Genomic DNA, 21,363 nt, shown 5'->3' on the forward strand with positions numbered 1-21,363 from the left:
CATGCTAGGAATGCACCCTGCATGGGCATGGGCAGTAACCCGAGCCTAGGCTCCTTGGATGTTAGGTTTGGGCTATCATATCCGAGCCCACTCTTCTTTAGCTCCTATTGTAATTTGAACTTGGGATACAAGCTCTAGTCCAAAGAATATTCTTATTGAGCCTGCCTATTTAGATAAATTTTTTTGGGTCTGTTTTAAGGTGTATTTTTTTTTTTTGGAAGGTGAGGAGGCACCAAGTAATATAACCATTGTAAGAGGAGGGCCTTGATCCGGTAAGTGGGGGGAGGCTGCCATTTCCTGGCAAACGGTTTGGCCCATTTCCTATATCAATGTTGGAGCCGGAACTCAGGAGGTCAATTTGTTTCTCTCTCAAGTTATCAACAAAATTGTAAATCACGTCCAACCAACCATAATGGAGCCGTAGTCTCAATATGATATATCCTTGTCATCAAGCAAAAAAAGAGAGTAGCCATACCATTATAGGTCCACAATTGAAAAGAAAACCCGGAGAAGTAAACGGATCTTCACAGAACAAAATACTAAATATTGCGTTCTTTCAGGCCATGTAAGCAAAAGGGTAGAAGTCAGGTCACCATAGTAGTGCCTTGACTCTGCCTTCTTCTACCTACCTACCTAGTACCTACCTAGGTAGTGCGCATCTTATTTAGTGAGTGCACCCATGAATGGAGTGACAAAACCAGTTACCTCACAAGCCCTAAATTAAGGATGCCCCAAGCTGTCTGCGGCCATGACTTCTCTTTAGCTTTCATCAACAAGACCCTGGACCAAGCAATCCATCCTTCCCAAGACATCCTCTTATCCCAAGGACTGCCCCACTCTAACAAGAGTGTGACCCCTCTCTCAGCTTCTCTCTCGGCCTCCTCAAACCTCCCCTTTGTCAAATAAAATTGACACAAGACCACATGAGGCTCACCGACGAAAGGGTTCTTCTCAATGCTGCTCAACAACAACTCCTCAGACCTCTCCAACCCTCCCTTGGAGGTATCACAAACAGCTTCCCAATACAAGTCCCTTGCCACTATCTGCTCTCTTGCATCCAAAACTTGAGTACAATTCTCAAAAACTGGTGCCAACACAAGCTCTATATCTTCATCTCTCTCTCTGTCAACTTCAAAACCACCAGCCCTCTTCCTCTCTTCAATAAAAATCTCTTCCTCTCTCACAATCAAAGAGTAGATTGCACCCATCCTTGATATTGAATTGATCCATAGCCCTGGCTTGCCATCTCCAGGCCACAAAGCACCACAATTATTCCCTGGAAACTCAAGACGACCATCAAAGTTTTCAAACAACAAATCTTGAAAACCAAAAAGTTGATCACTAAAATCAGCCATGGTCATCAAGAGAAAAACACCCACGATTCTTCTGGTCACTAAAACATCTTCTCCACTCTTTATATGCTTCACCGTTATCCCACTGGCAGGCAAAAGAGAAGCCAGTTTCTTCCTCCAAGACTCCTCTCCATTGAACAAACCCTTCTCTTCTGCATTCCTCAGTGACAACTCAGAAGCTTTAAGGTGTTCAACAAGTTCTATATCAGAATACTTGAACAACAGATCATCATGGATCAATGATTGGCGAGGGACAATACAAAACAAGTGAATCAACCTTTCAGCACCCTCACCAACATGGTTGCGAACAACATCTCGACCGGTGTTAGGATCAAAGATAGCAAGATTGACATAAGAATTGGAATAGGCAGAATGGAAAAGGCCACAGAGACAGACAGAGTCAGGGGCTTTCCATATCTTGAGAATACGGTAAATGTCAACTAGGTGATCAAGAAAGCTACCATGTTTGTGCCAGCATTCACCAGCACCAACAGAACGTAGCACAGAAATGAGGGAAGGCAAGTTCTTGTCAATGGATTCTAGCTCTCCTCTAAGGAAAGGACGAGCTGAGGCCAAAAGGGTTTGCAGGTAGTTGGTTTCTTGGGAATCTTGACATGGTGAGACAGTGAATGATGAGGGCATGGTTTAGATGTTGAGTGAGCTACAGGAGCGTGAATTTGACGGAGAGGAGGATTTTGCTAAAGAAGAAGATATGGGGGGTGGGAAGTAGCAGAGGCGTGAAGGGCACCGATTCTCTTAATGTATCAAAATGGCAGATCAGTTGGAAGGGATAAGGACTGTTTTGTCGTGGGAGGGAGTTGAGATAACTTACGACTCTTACGACTTTAGTCGCAATGACAACGATGGTTCAAATATTTTTTATTTAAAAATATATTAATTTTTTTAAAAAATTATTTTTAATACTAACCCATCCAAACAGAAAAATATAAATTTTATTTTTATTTTAAATAAAAAATTAATTTTTCAGAAACACACAGGCAGGTAGTGGTGATGCGTTTAGGTTCCTTTCTCTCAATTATTACATAAATACTATTAAAAGAATTAGTTAATAATGTGCTTTAGTTAAACCTAGCAGATATATTTATTTAATCATTTTGTTAAAAGTTAGTTGGTGCACTTACAAAAATCCAAGTGGGAGAGAAGGTTTAAAACAAAATAAATTAATGGGGACAGCATGGAATCTTTAAGGAGTGGATCATGTGTCATCAATTCACTTGATAAAAAAATAAGAAAGAGTTAAAGCCACACGTATGCCCGACTTGTGATAAGTCGGTGTAAATTATATTTTATAAAATTATATTTTTTTATTTAATATTAAAAATAATTTTTAAAATAATATTATTTTAATATATTTATAAATAAAAATAAAAACAACTGCTACCACATTTCCAAATACTCTTTTACTCTTATTTTCTTTTTCATTAGTTTTCTCTTTTTGCACTCCGGAAAAAAAATAAAATCAAGTCCAGCTTTCAATTATACGTGTAATTGCAGGTGCAGATTGCATTACATGTAGTTGATTTCAATGATAAATCTCCAATGATAATAAAACTGCAGTCAGTGTCACAGAAAGAAAAAACAAACATTGTTTTGGGGCACCAATAATTCCTTGTATGGAGCAGGCCTTCAGCTTCTAGGTGTGGTTCATTGGGCTTAGAGGCTAGAGCTAAGTTCAGGAATCATATCTAGTGCTTTCAAAATGAAAGCATATATGAATGCTTGTTCTTGAAGCTTCTCAAATCTGCACCATACAAAATATAACATCTTAACAGATTAGCTAAAAAGTCACCCCTATATTTTAAAAGAGAGGAAAAACGAAGAAATCTCGCATTTATGGTTTCAAGATAAAGATAGTACAAAGGTCATGAAAAATCCTAGTTATGCAATCCTTAACAGCACAAATCAGGTCTTCTAACATCATCCTCAATGCAACTTACTCTCTTGCTCAAGTTCCTCTTCACAGTTTGGAATCGTGGAATGAAATGAGTAACTTTAGACAGAGCAGAAAACATTACCTTCCTGACTTCGATGAATGTCCAGCACCAAATTCACATTTCAGCAGTAGTATGTTATTGTCAGTTTTGGTCTCCCTTAGCTTCGCCACAAACTTGGCAGGTTCCGAGTACATAACACGAGGATCTGTGGTAACATGCCAAGATATAGATCAAATGCTAAAAGAAGGATTGCAAGCGCATTAGACGTTGAAAATATCATACAGGATCGATGTGATTGCTTGGTTGATGATGCGAGCAACCCAGTTTTTGAACATGTAAAGAAACTTTAAAAATTTGCAATGCTGTTTAAATATTAGATGTCTATCCCTGAAAGACTGGTCGACGATTACCAATTAGCAAAAGCATTATATCGCATGGTCTTCAGAAAAGTTCAAAGTTTTTTGAGCACAGTGGTTTCTCTAATATACATAAATAAGGTTGCATAATTTTAGTTGTTTGAGCCTGTTAGAATTCTTCTATCTTAATCACCATTAGTTACTTTACTTCTTTAAAAAAGATATCACTAGGGTTTTGGTGCCTATTTAAGAGCTTCTTTTAAATGTTTTATGCAGGCTTATTGATAATTGAATTGAAAATTGATATTTAACTTTGCTATCATCATTCTCTTCCTCATTTCTTTTCTCTGTTTATCCCTCTCTAATGGGACTTCTTTATTCTCTACTCTGTCTTTTATTTAATCCTTCTCCTATAAGGGATTCTGCTCCATCTATATTTGTTATTACCCTATTCTACATCACCTCTGTGGGAATAAGAGTGAGTTTTGAAGAAAATGTTTAACACGCTACAAATCTACGAGTCAGTACCAAGTACCCAGGTTTTCATTTCAAGTCCACACTCTCAATGAGGCCTAATGCCTTGCTGATGAAGATGTAAAAATGAGCTTGATGGGCCACCTAACAAAATAATGGTAGTAGCCAATGCCTTCTCTTTTTATTAAGAGTGCTACTAAAACTTGTACAAAGGACCTTCATTCCAAAGACTTCCCTCTAACAACAGAAAATTTTAAGCAAGAAATTCATTTATAGTGGACTCTCAATCAGCTTCAGCAGATAGTTAAGGTCAGTTTTGCTGAGCAATGAAAACAATCTCCCCGCTCATCCACATGTCTATCCTAGAAAACTTCATGTGCATTAAGAACTTGTAATGGAAGATCTTAACTAACTAAAAGAAAACACTCACCATGTAAGCCAGCTGTAACAAGAATATGAGGATAATTTTGAGCCTTAACCTGTGCAGAAAAAATCACAGGTCTTGGTCATTGAAAAATTAGATAAAGAATAATACTACAGGATTAGTATAAAGCTAGGCTGTTTTATCAAGTTGTGACATTACATTCTGATTTCATGCGTACTGTGCTATTGATCATGAACATGAGGAACCAATTCATAGCTGAAAACTTACATTATCAACAGGAGAATATGACTTCATATAGTGGTAAAACTCCTCCTTCCGAGGGTCTCCCCATTCCTACAGTAACCAAAGAAGTGATAAGCAATTAGCACCAAGCCACCACAACTTGTTATAGTTGCAGCAGGCAAACCATGAGCATCTAATATATATCTATATATATATAAATATATAAAAAAAGGATCTCAACTCCAAAGGAAAAATTTGAACTCTCCATGAAATGCAGGACCTCAAATGTAAAGACATCATCATACATAGATGTTATATATATATATATATATATATATATATATATATATATATATATATATATATATATATATATATATATATATATATATATATATATATATTGGAGCCTCCTATTTCTATCGCAAGCCACTAGGTTCAGAGGTGATCAAATTGGATGGTCCACAGAACTAATGTTTATATACATATATGCGGATTAAGCACAAGATGAGAGGGAAAGAAAGGAGAAAGATATTATAGTTACTACAGGGCGTTAACCATATGTAGTTGTTTTATGCACATCATATGTTGTGGAAAGTATGATGGAAGCACTGAGTCATCAAATCAGTGGAAAGTCACATTCCATATAAATGTATCCCATTGAAAGTCAATTTTAAAGGTAGATAAAGCTCAAATTTCAAGGGGAAAAAAGTTTACCTCCCACTCTGAAGTTGTAAGGGGGATAGTTGGATCAAGCATTGTCGTCAAAGCATCTACAAAAGGTACTCCGGCAAAAGCAACCTTAAACAAATCAGGCCTCATGTTAAGAACAGAGCCCATAAGCAACCCCCCTGCACTCCTTCCTTCAATGCACAGTTTTTCCTTTGAACAGTACCTCTGTTCTATTAAATACTCCGCACAGGCAATAAAATCTGTGAAAGTATTCTTTTTCTTTAAGCACTTCCCATTCTCATACCACTGTCTTCCCATTTCACCACCTCCACGAATGTGAGCAATGGCAAATATAAAACCACGATCTAATATAGATAATCTTGATGCCTTGAACCAGGGATCTATGCATACCTACCCACAACAAAAGATTCCGTGATATCAAGCATTTCAAATGGAACTTTAAAACACAGGAGTGAAATCAGAAAAACTTAAAACTTTAGGCTCCATAATGTAAAAGACACTGCCTCTTAGTTAACATGCATGCAAATTCGAAAATTCCATGCCACTGGTGACTGGCAAATTTAAAAAGAAGAGTGCATATTAGAGTTAAAGTGCAGCTGCTTCCTGCAAAAGCACTAAAGAGTAAGACAGCCTCCACATCCTTTCCAATCAGGACCTCATCTTGGAAGAATCATAACCAGGTCACAATCTTTTCTGGATGAACAAAATAAAAGGAAACATTTGTCTAGTGACTCTAGTTATATATTGTTTACCAATAATTAAATAAGCAATAAGCAAATCAGAATATAGAAGAGCCAAAGACTTCTTAGCATCTGCATGCACACTTTTCATTAATGGCATCCTGTGAGTCTGAAGTGATTAAATAAACTATGACTTAAAACTTTCATGACTTGCACAGCCATAACTTAATCATGATGGAAGAAAAACTATAGATGAATGTGGACATCACACTTGATTCTATCTTGAATTAAAAGTTGCCCACACTAAATAAATGACACAAGGATGTGTTAATGTGACGTCATAACTCACAATAATGCCCACTAAAAACCTTAATCTTCAAAAAGATCCACTTCAAATAAATTACACAAAAGCAAGCAGATCCGTGACAAATAAAAAGCAAAGAAACAACACTTTAAGGTAAGTGGCAACAACTTATTCAACTCTCATATTACCTCATATGAACCATATCCGTACAGAAGTAATGGATCAGATCCATCAAGGTTCACAAGATTCTTCTTATAGACAATTGACATAGGGACCTGAGTGCCATCAGAAGCAGTGGCCCATTTCCTTTCAGTAAAATACTCAGATGCATCAAAGCCTCCCAAGACCTTAGTACAACAGTGAACAAAATAACACGTGATTATCACAAACTACTTGAATGCAAATGATCAACAAAAAACTTCATATATGAAGAATAAAAGAAGGTGCATCTAACTTATTTGAAGTCACTGATTTCACTCTGGTTGCCAGAAAAGAATTTGGTGCATAAATACTTACAAACAAAGCCTTGACAAGTTCTTGTTTTATTGAAAACACTAACTTGATGCATGTTTTGTGCGGTTTGAACCAGAAAAGATATTATTATATCTATAAACACTATTTTAAGGACCCAAAAGTAATGTAACAGTTGATTACGTTGCAAAAGAAATTGTGCATGCTTGTGCGTGTGAGAGAGAGGGATCAATCTGAGCATATCAAATGCTGTAAACTTCTCACAAAGGAAATAGGAACATAAGAAAGTTATCATAAAACAAATGCAGAATCCGAAAAGCAAAATCACTGAAGGATGAAGAGAAGCTACTTTGCTGCAGTTCCCAAGCATAAGACTTGTGAAGAATTTAGGAAAAACAATGTGAAGCTTTACATTTCACTATGCAGGCAAACGCTGCATGATTATAAAAAAGCTTGAAGTCTAACACAAAGAGAAAACTTGTTGATTTTGCAACATGTAGGAAGAAAAAATATTCAAAGACAACAGTAACAATTTTTTTTTGTAAAGGAAACAAATGTCTCATGCCCCACACAAGTAATGCCTAGATAAATAATTAGTAATATATGAAAAGTGCTTGTTCATATCTTACTGTCTCAATTTTCTTAACAACAGAAGTGCCCGTGTTCATATCATAGTCGTACACAGAGTCAGGCATTCTCAATGAGCTGTAAGAAAATCTCAAAACGCTAGAATTAAATTCTGATGGTGCTGGATCCACTGTATATACAGGGTCGATAAAGTCAATAGCCCGGCCATCTTCAAGGCTTGTAAGTGGCTCATCAACAGCTGGCAGGCGATATACGGTTACCTTGGGCAAACCATTTTCACGCTCATATACAGCAAGGTGGTTGGCAAAAAGATGGGTATCCTGAATTTTTATTCTGGTTAAAATCCAAAATAGATAAGAACAATAAGAGTCAGCAATGACAGACATTATCTTCTTCATATTTATATATAAAATCCAAAGCAACTTCATGTGAACCGCATTGCACAAAACAGTTGTGAACATAATACAGTGCATGATTACAATTTGGCACATTAAATATTTTCCATTTGAGCAGATATATTTGGTTTCAAGACAAGATTCCACCTCAATCCAAACAAAAAAAGAGAATCCCATTTGTAAGAAAGTGAATGTTACCTTTCTCTGTGAGGAATAAGAACTGTTGTTACAGACACGTCATCCACTGGGCAGGCTAGTAATTCTGAATTGAAAAACTCTTCACTTCTTTTTATAATAAAGAAATGATTTCCACGATGGCTGGCCCGGGTATCAATCCCAACAACACGAGGAGTCAAAACCTTAAGACCATCCTCGGGTTTGGAAGCATCAATAAAAAAGATAAAACTCGTAATTTTGCTTTCAGACCCCACAAACAAAAATTTTTGACTCTCTGATTTTTGAAGACCAATAGAAAATGTATCATCCTTCTCATGATAAAGGCAAATATCACTTGATTGGTCCGCTCCCAGCTTATGTAACCACACCTATCATAAGAAATAAATCCAAGCCATCACTATATTAATCCAACAAAGAAGATAAAATTGATGGAGTTCCAATTAAAAAAGGGAAAACTGGTTTTGAATGAGAAATTCATTAACTGCAGAGGCTGGACCTAAACAGATGATTTCCAGGGTAGTTGTGATAATAAATTATGCAGGGCCACATACTGGTTTCACATTATGAAGTAGAGTATACTTTAAAATGCAGAGTCAGGGCAACTTGATCAAATAAGAAACTAAAATTTACAAATAAAGAAATATAATTGGACAACAAAAAGGGTTAGGATATTGTAGAGAGTACCCTTAGAATCTAATATAGTGCAATTAAAGAACCACATGCTTGAGAAGCAAAACCATAGCTAACATGATAAACACGCAGCCATACTTCATCTCTTAGGGATTAATGTACAGCTGAATAAATAATTGGTTTCCTTCACATGGGAGGGGGACTGTATAATGTATAGTACAGAAAAGTTGTTATGCATGTCAATTCTCTGCCTCTGAGAGGTTATTAGTTTGGACCAAGTTAAGAAAAACATGATAAGCTTTTAACCAATTGCTCTTCAATTTTCCAGGCATAGTGAACCGCAGATGCAATTAGAAGTGTGAGAAACATGGTGAAGCATGGACTAAGTGCATGTGAAAGGCAAGAAGAAAGTAATTCTACTGTCAAAGTTGAAGCAATTAATTCTGTCCATAAAATTAAAACAGATTACAAGTACCTTATCAGGCCGAAGGATCTCGTCCATTGTTATATAAACCAAAGTGTCATCGTTGGCCCACTCAACATCAGATGTTACACTTGTCAGAGGCTTCCCTACAGGAGCTCCAGTCTCTGCATCGATGACATGAACACTATAAATTTCATCACCTTTTGTGTCTTCAGCATATGCAACCAACTTATGATTTGGACTAACCTGAAGAAACAGATGAAAAAAAAAAAAAAAAAAAAAAAACAGAAATCAACAAAGAAAAAATGCAAGACAACTCAAATCCAGGAACAAAAAAAATCAAGCAGTGGTAGCTAGATTTTCTACTTTGAAAGCCTGAATGCTGTAAAATCCATGCTCTTGGGCTTTAACGTTCTCATCAAGAATAACATGCTCTGGAGGATCATCAGGTCCAGTTGGCATTGTATCATGGACAGAACATGGTGTTGTGTTGTAATTGGGTATAAGCCGGCGGCAACGCTGAACATACTCCTTTCCCTCCAAATTCCTTGTATAGTAATAGTAAGGCCCTTTTCTATAAGGCGCTGATATATCATCCTCTTTGATTCTCCCTCGTATTTCTTTGAATAGCTGATCCTCAAATTGCTTGGTTCCTAAAACACATTATACACTCCATTAATTCTTGTTTCTACAAAAAGCGCTTTTTCAATTTGAATGAATTTTCAAATTTAGCTTTCATGATCACTACATAAAAGTTGATTCTTATCTAACCGTATAAACCAAACTCAGCAATGAAAGTTTCTTAAGGTCAAATCTTCAAATTCATCAATTTACTACACAACAAGTTCTAAAAAAAAACAACACTCACACGTTTCACTCATTTTTTTTCAATATCCATTAGATTCCTCAATGTGAATAAAGTCCAACTTTCGCTAAGTTCAACAAACAACCTGAAATCTCACAAAAAAAATCTTTGGCAAGTAAATTACAAATATCTACTTCTCAGATTCACAAACAAGGGCAAGAAACGCAATTTTTATTATCTATGGACAAAACAACAAAACACAACAATAACCCACCAATTAAAACACGATTAATCTCACAATTAAGTACACTAAACCATGTTCTTTCTCGTTTAACGTTAAAAGTTCCAAACTTTTTTCTCACTAAGCAAAAGCAAAACTACGTAATAAATCCTTAAAGGAACAACACCAAGTGACTAACCAGACATAACAGAATCCGTGTAGGCATTCTCTTGTTGAAGATAAGAAAGAACCTCAGGATTGGTTCGTGAATCATCACGAAGCCAATAGTAATTGTCCACCCTAACGTCACCAAACATCTCCATCTTGTGCTCGACCTTCTTTGCAACCGGTGGAGAATGCATCGTAGCCGTTGATGAGGAAGAGGACATTGATCTTACGGTGTTAGGAGATGAAAGGGAAGCAGAGAGTGGAAGTGCAGTGACAAGAAAGCTGCGAGTGTTAAAACGGGAAAAAGGAAAAAGACGCAACATTTGATACCATGCGTATGTTAAGGGTGGGTTTAGTGGAAGTGTTAAAATAATATTTTTTTATTTTTTAAAAATTTATTTTTAATATTAATATATTAAAATAATTTAAAAATATTAATTTAAAATAAAAAAATAAAAAAAATTCAAAGCTTTTTAAAAAATACTTTTCTAAATTTTCCTAAGATATTTAGGCCATTTCTGTTTTTTGAAAAATTGTTTATAAAAAAACCACTTTTTAAATTTTCTTGTATTTGTTTGTTTATTAAAAAAATTGATCAACAAAAAACACTTTTCAATTAACAAAAAATATTTTTCTAGTCAAAGAAAAATTTAGCTTGATTTTCTGAAATTATTTTTCCTTTTATTTTAAGTAGAAAACACTTTTTAGAAATTGTAAAAAATTTAAAAATATCATATTATTTGTTGATTATATCAAATTTTGTTCTCAAATTTTTGATTGCTATATATATTTTGTTTTGAGTATTTTTTTTTTAATTTCATCCCTTAAAATTTAAATTTTATATTAATTTTGGTTCTTATTTTTATAATTATTATTTACTTTTCTCTTATTATTTTTTAATTAAAATTTTTTATCTATCAAATTTAATTCTCATTTTTTTAATTGTTATTTATTTTATTTAAAATAATTTATCAAATATTAATTATTATTATTTTAATTTTTTATTTTTTAAATTTTTTAGATTTGATTTTTATTATTTTGATTATTTTTTATTTTATTTGAGATAATTCATGAAATTATATATATTTTTATTTTTATTTTTAAATTTGTAAGATTTTTTTTATTATTATTTTAATGAACTTGAAAAAAACAAATTATTTTTTAATTTATTTTCTATAATATAATAAAATACGATAAAATATTTTTTTTAATTTATTCTTCGTTACAGTAAGAAACTTAAAAAATTATTTCGCTTTCCAAAAGAAAATTCAGCAAACGAACGGGCTTAAGTAAATTTCATATAAATAAAAACCATTTCTTTTCTTCATTTCATATAAACAAACGGGCTTAAGTAAACCATTTCATATAAACCATTTCATTAAGTTTATGGAATTCAAGTTAAATATAAAGTATCCATTGATTATTGTTTGTGCAGTTTAAGTATGAAATTTCATGTGTTCTTTGAGTGTGTATTTTGTGCTTGAGCAGGTTTGATTTTTATTGATTTTGATGTTTATAATATCACGTTTTTATTTATCTAATAGCATTTTGTTCTATTATTGTTTTTTGCCAAGTAATAGATTGATCTATTCACAATCCTGGCATGGTTTCAGAAAATAACAGGTTTGAGTTCCGAGTCAACTTTATATTGTGAAAAATGTTTGGAGACGCAGCGAACTGGAATGAGGATGCATACAAAGAGAGCATTCTAAAAGATCGAGAAATCCAAACCCTAACTGTCTTTAGAACTGCGTGGCCACCATCTTCAAACCCTAACCCCAACACTATCGTCCTCGCCTCCAGCGACGGCTCACTCACCTCTTACTCCATCTCCGAAATTGTACTTTTCCCTTTCTTTAATCACTCAAAAAACATACTAATTGTGGTATAGTTGAATTTGATTTTTGTTTTTTTCTCCTATTACAGCCATTGGGTTTTAGTGATTCAAGGGCACCACAGTAAGTATGGTGGGTTGTGTTTGCTTGATCCTTAGCTATTTCTTTTATGGTTTATGCTCATTCATTGTTTTTAGGGTTAAACCTAATGCATTCCTTCAAGGACATGACGGACCTGCCTATGATGTCAAATTTTATGGCAATGCTGAAGAAGATGCTTTGTTACTGAGGTTCTTTTTTTTATAATATTTTAATTTAATAGTGCTTTCTTTGATTTGACATCTAATTGGTCTGATATTTAATGGGTTTGTTAATTTTTGTTGTAGCTGTGGTGATGATGGTCGAATTCGAGGATGGAGGTGGGAGGAATTTATGCAATCTCAGGTGCCTGTTGCTTTGCAAGGTAATAGATAATGAAAAATCATGTTTGAAAAACATCAAGAGCATCACAAAGCTAGTTTTATCATACCATGTCTTGCTTTATTAGCTCCCTTCCTTGATTTGTAGAGTTTTTCTCTCAATATTTTTCAGATATATGTGCTGAAATTATGTCCATTTCTATTTGTTCATGTTCAATGTTTTGTCAGGAAATCACATAGAGCCGATAGTTGATATGGTGAATCCCCAGCACAAGTGAGTGATCACCAACATCATGAGATATGCTATTGTGCATCTTTGCATAGTTTTTTTGTTTTAATATTTGTAAACAAGGAGAATTTGTAGAATTAACCTGTTGTCTGGCATGACACCCATGCCAAGCTGAGATTCACACCTTTGTTATGTCTGTGATAAAATTGTGAATCATCATCTATTATATGGAGAATATGTTTGTTTGCCCTAGCCCCTAAGCACTTTATTAAAATGCATATCTTGTCTTGCTCCTATCTATCAGGGGTCCTTGGGGTGCTCTATCCCCAATTCCAGAAAACAATGCCATTGCAGTGGATACCCAGGTTCAAGATTTTTTCTCTCCATAAACTACCCCCTTCCTCCAATTGTGTTCAGCTTCCTTTCATATATTGGCAAGCAATTATTTGCTTATGTTTGTATATTAACATTATCTCCTGCTCCAGGGGGGTTCCATTTTCTCAGCTGCCGGGGATTCTTGTGCATATTGTTGGGATGTGGTATGTATTTGTTCAAGGTGAATGAACCTTTCATATTATTAGCTTCCATTTTTGAAATATTTTTGAATCTCATCTCATCTCATTCTAGATAACTTCATATGTTTGAAATGTTGCACTAACAATGGAATGATTGTTTGTGGATCTTCTCAGGAAACTTGTAAGATCAAAATGTGTTTTAAGGGACACTTGGACTACTTGTATTGTATAGTTGCTCGTAACTCCGCTAATCAGGTCATGCCTCCTTTATTTGCATCATCAGAATTTTGTTGCTTCTAATTTCTTGTAAATTATGTCAATTTGGATGTTCTTCTAGCGTGTATGTGTGTGAGCATGTCTAGATATCATTTAAAACCAATTTCATATTTCACAAGATATTTTTTATATGCATCATCTTAGGATCATTCTAGGAATGTACCAATAGTTCAGTACTATTGTGCATTAACTATGTTACTGAATTTCAAGGCTTCATGTAGATCATCATGACCTTAGCTTCCTGGAAGCGGAGGAGTTAAACAAACTTTTGTGGGAAAATTGATAAACCAGCTACTTTCTAACCATGTAGTATAATGCGTGTTACAAAAATAATTTGCAAGAAAAGAGAAGGAAAAGAAGTTATGAAAATGTTGTTTTACCTGCAGAAATAGATCCTTTTCCATGCTTTTTTGTCCACAAAAATCTGTATTCCTAATTTTTCCTAAATTTATAGCAGAGACAAAGTTAATGCAGAGAAATCATACATGTCCACTATGAATGGTGGCTAAATAGCCATGCTTTCAAAACACTATTTTTTGGGCTAAATTATGGGTTGGATCTTTTCGTTTTTAATGGTCTCTCCTTGCTTTCTTTTTTAACTTATTTGTAGAGGAGCCATGAACAACAACATTGGCTGCTGTATTTTGGGTTGCAGAATCAATGTGTGATTCCTATCTTTATTTATTTGTTTTATCTTGTTTGTCTTTCAGATCATAACTGGTTCAGAGGATGGTTCTGCAAGACTTTGGGGTAAAATCCAGTAATTGATTGTCATTGGTTTCAGCCGCAAAGTCTACACATGACAATATGCATATGATGTCAACTTTCATGCTGTTTCCTTCAATTTTATCTGCAACTTTGTAATCATGACTCTTTATACCTAATAATAAATTGATTCATTGGAAGTCATGTAGCTGGAAAATCCAAATAAGATTATACTGACATGGGTTGTATTCATTGTAAATAGTGACAATCATTTTAGAAGATATTTCTTTCTTTGGATGCATCTATACTCAAAACTCCAGATATTGTAACGGTGGTGTTAATTGTAAAGACAAGAAGATGGGGAGAGCATGTTGTCAAAACCTTGACTTTTCCTTTTTAGGGGGAGGGGGATTAAAAAGAGCAAGTGCCTTCTTTGAACCTAGCAGATGATCTTTCCATCTGAGTAACTAATATCATTTAATATAATTTTTGAATAGAGTGGATATCTACTAGATCATCTAAAGTGACTTCTAGAATTATTCCTTTGGCACCACCATCCAAAGTGAGTCAGGTCACATTATTACTTCTAACATTTGTTTGTTTGCATAACTTTTATATTTTTTATTATGTAGCTATTCGTGATTGTTCTTAGTGCTATGACTTAATGAGATTTTATTCAGATTGCAGAAGTGGAAAGTGTATCCAGGTAATTGATTCAGTGAAGGATGAGAAGTTCAAAGGATTTTCCTCACCTGTCAGCTGTGTTGCTCTTGATGCAAGTGAGAGCTGGTTGGTAAGAGAGTTCGTGCCATCAAGATGCCATTACTTTTTCCTTTTTGTAGACTGCCTACTTGTAGTTATTTTTATTTTTGAGGTTCATAGAAGGGACTTTGGTGTGTGCTGAAAAAAGTATTCATGAAAAGCATGTGTTTTGAATTGAATTGAAGCCACTTACTTTCTTGCATGCTGACATAAATAAATTATGATAACATGCTTTTTTAGTGAAAGTGCCATAGCTATGTGAATCAAATGCTCGGAATGTAAGCCAAATAAGTGAACGTGCTATTTATTATTCTTTTCAAGTGTTGGGAATAGTTCGCTGTTGTGGTTATGTGGCTTGTGTTGTGACGCCATTTGATCAAGTCTTCTGCCTCAGGCTTGTGGCAGTGGTCGGAGTTTATCGGTCTGGAATCTTCCTGCTTCTGAATGTGTTTCAAGGATGTGCACTCGTGCATCCATACAGGATGTAATATTTAGTGACAATCAAGTACGTGATTTTTTTTGTTAAAGTTTAAGAGTATATAGATCTCTTCACTATAGCTGACATTCATATACTTGTTGTAGTTTGATCAGGTTTTGGACATTATTAATGGGTGGCATAGGGGATAGGACTGCAACACTTTTTGCATAGAAATTATTTCTGAAGTTACAATTGTGAATTGCCAAAGTGTTTTGAACTTCTGTCATAAAACAAGTCCTTTCACTTTAAGTAACGTTGTTTTTCTGCTTCTTTCTTCACGGATGGTGGGGGGTCATGTCGAATATAGCTGTCATGAAAGGTAGTTGCCGGTGATGGCTGTGAATTTTTTGTATCAGGTGACAAGTTTTCTGGGTCCCCAAAACTAGTGTTTAAGCTTGTTGCATAAGTCTTCCTTTTCCTGTCATGCATCTCCTCAAGGCATCCAAAAGCATTTGCTGTTTATTGCTACTTTAATTTTTTAGCCATAAATAAAATAATCTTTGATTACCCTAAAAAAAGAGTTGATTTCTCATTTGGTGGAGTAGTTTTCTGTATTTTTTGTTGTTGGTTTATCTGTTCCCTATTTTTTTCAACATCATTATCTGTTGTTCTCCAATCTCATCGAACCCACCTTATAAGAAATTATATGGTATTGTACACAATGGTCTATACTCTATTGCACATCCACAATGATCTTCCTTGATATCCCATGCTTTTGAAGTAGTGAACAGTGTCTCATTGTACTTGCCTGATAGTGTTGTAGATAGTCGCGTTCTCTCTGAAAATTAAAAATTTTGCACAGTAATATTTAAAATTTCACTCTCATAAATTCACGCCATCTGTTCGGAGACACTAATAATCATTGTATCACCATCTCAGATTCTAGCTGTCGGAGCAGAGCCTGTAATGAGTCGTTTTGACATAAATGGGGCAGTTCTTTCTCAAATACCATCTGCTCCTCAATCAGCATTCTCTGTTTCTGTACACCCATCAGGGGTATTTTCCTATTATTTCCCGTTTGGTTTTTCAATTTTTTCCCTTTTCTGTACCCCTAATGCTTGTCACTATGCTTCTCATGCTCTTGCCCCGATTGCCCTTTCAGGTGACTGCAGTTGGAGGTTATGGAGGTCTTGTAGATATCATCTCTCAGTTCGGAAGCCACTATCGCACTTTCCACTGCCAATGCGTCTGAAGAAGAAATTAATCATTATTTCTGGGATTGTAAGTGGATGCTAGAAATTATAGACGAGTTACCTGCATGGACATTGAGACGTTGAAGGGTAGCAGGCACTTAATTGCAGGATTTTGCATGGGTTGACCAAAATATATATGTCATCGAAATGATGAACTGTGTGATACCTGGATATGTTCTGTTATTGTAGAGAAGGTTCCTTTGACCTTTTCTTCCAGCAATTGAGATATTAAGCTGCATGCATAGGGCAAACAATGCCACTTCTCCCCATATTTCGCTGCGCAAGCATCAGCATTGGTGATGCCACAACCTTCCCTGGATTTGGTAGGAAGCAACCCCTCTATACCCCGATTTACTTTGGCCATAACTAGGGAGATTTTGCCCTCAAATCACTGCTGTAGTAAGTTGGTTCTTCAAAAACAAGGCGCACACCATCTAAAAAGATCCTCAGATGAAGCCTACAGGCAAACTTCACTTCCTCCTTCTCTTCACTCTCCACAACATACCTCTCAAAATTAATCCACTGAGACCCAATAGGTCCAGGCACCATCTCTTCTCCACTTTGTTCAAAGGAATTACAGACCTCCCTAAACATACCTCCTTGCTGGCTCCTATCTTATCCCTCACATTTAAAAATCGAAGGATCATCAAATTGGCTCTGCTGCAACAAGCATCACTTCCTCATCCTTTGAAAAGTATGTCCTTTGAAACTGTAGTCCTCAAAACAAAGTTCCCAAGAACAGCCTTGGCATAAGCTTCGGGATTCCTATTCTTGTCTGCAGGTGCCAAATCCTGTGCTTAAATCACTTCAATTCTAAGATACCAAAGTATAGGAGACTTGTTTACAGTAGAACGAGTGTTTGGCACGCTTTCCACTAACAGCAGCTGCATCAGAATGCCAAGCAACCGGAAAAGCATCATCATCTTGATTCCACATCCAAACAGTTAACGGCAACTCCCCCGCAACCTTGACCCCACTGCGATCCTCCAATCTATACCACCGTGGAGCCAACGGACCATATGGTGGAAACCATGTAGGAATATCGCCCAAATTGAAGGATTTCATATCCTTCACCATGGTCTCTAATATCCCACCCTGAAGCCTATATTTTGTGAAAGCAAAGGATTGGTTCCTATATTCTGGGTTCAATGTATGCTCGCAATGTCTGGTTGTTCCCATGCTGTTTCCAATCTTTAGCTCAACGAAAGGGTTGCAAGTGTCAGTCACATTGTTTGCTGGCAAGCTATTAGCTCTCACAATTCTGACATACAGAAACTGTCTTTGCTCAACAAGGGTACGCTTGTCATTGCCTATGGTTCTCCTTCCACCAATATTAGATGATGTCGCCTCGAGGGTGTTGTCCTCTTTTGGTTTCTCTTTCGGAAGCATTTTCTCAAGCTACAAGAATTATGAAGGAAAAAAAAAAAAAACAAAGGCAACCAGTACTGCCTAGTATGGCATCTTTATTTCCTGCTAGACATTTTATACCAGTGCACAAACCTTTCAAAAGAAAATTAGTATCAATTATACGCAGATTGCAGGCCTCTGCGAAAGTTTTGAATGCCTGAGAATGTCAGCGCCAGATTTCTTGGTCAAAATGGGATAACTCATGCATATACTATCATTTATAAAACCATCAAAGAAGCCAGAAAACATGCATGAAGTTATTCAATTCAATGAAAATAAACGTAGTTTTTACAGGACAGAATTGCATATCTTACATCCTAAGGCCAACCAAACAAACAAGCATACATATTGTTGAATGTTTGTTTGCATTTGCTTATAAATGGAAATTTTCAGAGTGAAGATAAAAGTACTAGGCTAAGGTATTTGGTTTTAATGATAAACAACATACAAAAAACCCTAAAACAAAGAGGTTGTATGTGTTTACTTACCAGAGACGGAGAAGCCAAACAGAACACCGAAGTCTTTTGGTCAGGAAAATAGAGATAGGGTAGCTCTTAAAGAAGGGAAGTTTTCTAGGAGGAAAATCAAGAAAGAAAGTAATAGGACATAAATACAGTCTAGTTACTCTTCAGCTTGCACCTGCTATGATTTATGACCATTTTGAAAGTTTTTGATTTTTTCTACTTTAATTATGGTAAATCATCTCTTACTGGATATAATTTTTTTTTTTGGCAAGAAATAAATAAAAGCCAAGTCATATACATACTTAGGTCTAGGCTCAACGACAAAACATTATTGGAAGCATTATAAGTGGAGAGCAAATTATTTACTTGTAATTTGCATAACCTATAATCCTCTCCCCTCTCTGCTTTTTTCTCCTTTTCTCCATGAACATGTGAGGGCTTACATTGAGGAATAGGAGTGTGTCTGCTGGCAACTAACGAGGAACTTTTTTCAATTCAAAAGTTCAATCTGGCGATACTAAGGTTTTAACCTTCTTTTAAAGTCGGTTTTAGCACCTATATTAACAAATAAATATGTTCAATTCCAATAGTATCTGTTCTAATGATAGTCTCTGGAACAAACTTTCAGCAATACCATCACCATTATCTAGTGAAAATTTCATTAATATAATCATCTAAGTCGCTTTCTTTTGAACATTCCCATGTTTCTTCGAGGATTTCTTAATCTAGCTAACTGAAACTGTCTTGAATTCCTTGGTCTTCGCGATCCACCCTTGACATGAACAGAGATTTCCCTAGTCTTCAACCTGACATGGTGTTGATGGTGCTGCTGATGGTTGTTATTTCGACCGCCAAACCTGCTTGAAGGATGGAGAGACCTCCAAGACCGCGAGCGGACTTTTCTTCTTTCCATTGCTGACTTGCGTTTTCTACCCAAATGATGATAATCTTCTGAAAAATCAGTTTCTGAACTTGAAGTGTAGCCAGCTTCGATGTCTCGGAATCGTCGGCGTCTATTCACCCGCTTTGTGTTCTTCAACTTGTGCCATAAGAAACAGGCTATATCTTCTAAAGCAAACCAGTATGTCTCGCATGCAGCCCAACACATCTTGCAAAGGCTTTTTCCTATGCATTGGCAAACCCCAATCTTGAACAGTAGGTAGAAGAACATCAAAGCTGCAAGTCATAAAGACAAGACATGAAATCATTCACTTTATGTTGATGATTTGTATAGATGATAAAACAAAAGAAAACAAAAAGATTACTCAAGTAGGAGAGGGCAAATATCATCAACAGTTTCAACAGATCGGAGACGCATAAGTGTTCGATGAAACAAATTAAGTCCCATGGTCCTGAACAAACATCCCTGCAGATTCAAACCAGGAAATGCCATGATGCATGCAGCATCATCTGGAACATAATCATCAAACTTTTGAAAAATAGAACAAAATCATTAAGAGAATTATAGTGCTAATACATACTCGCATGAAACGCCGAATATAGTCTTGATCGGAACTGCAAAAGCATTTCCAACAACACCTCCAATTCCATTAGCAGCTTGACTAACGACAGACCCCATTTTTAAATAACTCCACAACCATATAGTGCCCCTTTCAAATTAATTCCTTCCTGCTCAAGATCAAAACACAAGAAATAATAATTAAATAATCATTTATTGGTAATAATTAATCAAACCCTGTTTCCAAAATGCTGCATTTGTGACTAAATTCTTCTTAATCACTATAAAAACACACGCACAGTCGAGACCTTGAATATTGATATTTGTAATAGACACACCATTAAAAAGATGCAAAACAAAGAGACCGGTTATGGGAAAAATTAAATGAAAAAAGAAAATGAGAACAATAATTTAAGATTCAAAAACTGAAAACAAAAATGGAAACCTCCCGACTAACCTCTAAATCTCAACAAAACCAAAGAGACTTCGGGGGGAGAGAGAGAGAGAGGAAAAACGGTTTATAACGGTAACTAAGGAAAGGTATTTTTTTGGAGCTGTGGTCTAAGTTCAAAACCTGGCCCATATTAAGCCCATCTAGAACATGGGAGAGGTTATCAAAAGGTAAAACTACTTTAAAAAAAAAAAATTAAATGAAAAAAGAAAATAAAAACAATAATTTAAGATTCCAAACCTGAAAATAGAAACAGAAATGGCCCGACTGACCTCTAAATCTCAGCAAAACCAAGGAGAGTTCAGAGAGAGCGAGGGAGAAAAAACGGTTTTTAACGATAAGGAAAGGTGTGGGCCCTAATATATACCAGTATTTCTTTGGAGTCGTGCCCTAAGTTCAAAACCTGCCCATATTAAGCCCAACTATAGAATATGGGAGAGGTTATCAAAAGGTAAGACTACTTAAAAAGGGAAAAATACAACATTTTTCTTCATGTGAATTTCTAGACCCTCAGTTTATAAGAGAACAGGACCATAGAAAGAAAAGCTGAATTGATTCTTGTGCTTGATTTATTTTGTACATCTATGTTAATTTTTTTTGCATTATAAAAAAAATATTGTAGAGAAGAAAAGGGACATTTCTTATGCATTATAATCTTTCCCTACCAGAGAAATCATCACTTCTATATAGGGTTAGGTATAGGACGGCCACTAAAGATTGTACAGGCTAAAACTTGAGACCAGCAAAGATGAGAAATGCCTTTACAGAAGACAAGTCCCAAGTTCAAACTGCTGAAAAACAAAACTCTGAAGCCAAGCAGGCAGGCCAGTAGGGTTAAGCAGCCAACAGAATTTTGGGCCGCTACGTGATT

At 35.6% G+C, this 21,363-nt stretch overlaps 4 protein-coding genes across 6 annotated transcripts; 1 reads left to right on the forward strand and 3 right to left on the reverse strand.

Moving 5' to 3' along the window:
• Window positions 1–448: 448 nt before the first annotated feature.
• LOC118050544 (uncharacterized) lies at window positions 449–2,144 on the reverse strand. The gene has a single exon (XM_035060929.2). It carries the CDS (start codon window positions 1,992–1,994, stop codon window positions 702–704), a length of 1,293 nt encoding a protein of 430 aa, XP_034916820.1. The 5' UTR covers window positions 1,995–2,144; the 3' UTR covers window positions 449–701.
• A 680-nt stretch (window positions 2,145–2,824) lies between these two features.
• LOC118050543 (uncharacterized) lies at window positions 2,825–10,629 on the reverse strand. Its single transcript, XM_035060928.2, has 11 exons — window positions 10,331–10,629; window positions 9,473–9,759; window positions 9,158–9,352; window positions 8,074–8,420; window positions 7,522–7,813; window positions 6,610–6,768; window positions 5,462–5,827; window positions 4,790–4,855; window positions 4,568–4,616; window positions 3,389–3,512; window positions 2,825–3,114 (listed from the first exon to the last, which is right to left on the reverse strand). Exons 1-11 carry the CDS (start codon window positions 10,620–10,622, stop codon window positions 3,027–3,029), a joined length of 2,265 nt encoding a protein of 754 aa, XP_034916819.1. The 5' UTR covers window positions 10,623–10,629; the 3' UTR covers window positions 2,825–3,026.
• A 1,000-nt stretch (window positions 10,630–11,629) lies between these two features.
• LOC118050542 (THO complex subunit 6) lies at window positions 11,630–16,915 on the forward strand. 3 transcript variants are annotated; one of them, XM_035060927.2, is made up of 14 exons: window positions 11,631–11,787; window positions 11,913–12,139; window positions 12,226–12,257; window positions 12,332–12,424; window positions 12,521–12,597; window positions 12,782–12,827; window positions 13,087–13,147; window positions 13,268–13,321; window positions 13,472–13,552; window positions 14,284–14,323; window positions 14,959–15,071; window positions 15,435–15,545; window positions 16,398–16,514; window positions 16,621–16,915. In XM_035060927.2, exons 2-14 carry the CDS (start codon window positions 11,957–11,959, stop codon window positions 16,708–16,710), a joined length of 1,098 nt encoding a protein of 365 aa, XP_034916818.1. In that variant the 5' UTR covers window positions 11,631–11,787; window positions 11,913–11,956; the 3' UTR covers window positions 16,711–16,915. The 3 variants fall into 3 exon arrangements, with proteins under 3 accessions (XP_073266392.1, XP_034916818.1, XP_073266391.1); XM_073410291.1 differs by lacking the exon at window positions 15,435–15,545 and having other exon boundaries at window positions 11,630–11,787; XM_073410290.1 differs by lacking the exon at window positions 11,631–11,787 and having other exon boundaries at window positions 11,800–12,139.
• A 2,185-nt stretch (window positions 16,916–19,100) lies between these two features.
• On the reverse strand, window positions 19,101–21,256 carry LOC140955762 (uncharacterized). Its single transcript, XM_073410303.1, has 4 exons — window positions 20,499–21,256; window positions 20,064–20,211; window positions 19,848–19,948; window positions 19,101–19,758 (listed from the first exon to the last, which is right to left on the reverse strand). Exons 2-4 carry the CDS (start codon window positions 20,159–20,161, stop codon window positions 19,253–19,255), a joined length of 705 nt encoding a protein of 234 aa, XP_073266404.1. The 5' UTR covers window positions 20,162–20,211; window positions 20,499–21,256; the 3' UTR covers window positions 19,101–19,252.
• Between the last annotated feature and the right edge of the window lie 107 nt (window positions 21,257–21,363).

Source organism: Populus alba, chromosome 7 (genome assembly GCF_005239225.2).
Source record: "Populus alba chromosome 7, ASM523922v2, whole genome shotgun sequence".
In the NCBI taxonomy this organism is placed as follows: Eukaryota; Viridiplantae; Streptophyta; class Magnoliopsida; order Malpighiales; family Salicaceae; genus Populus; species Populus alba.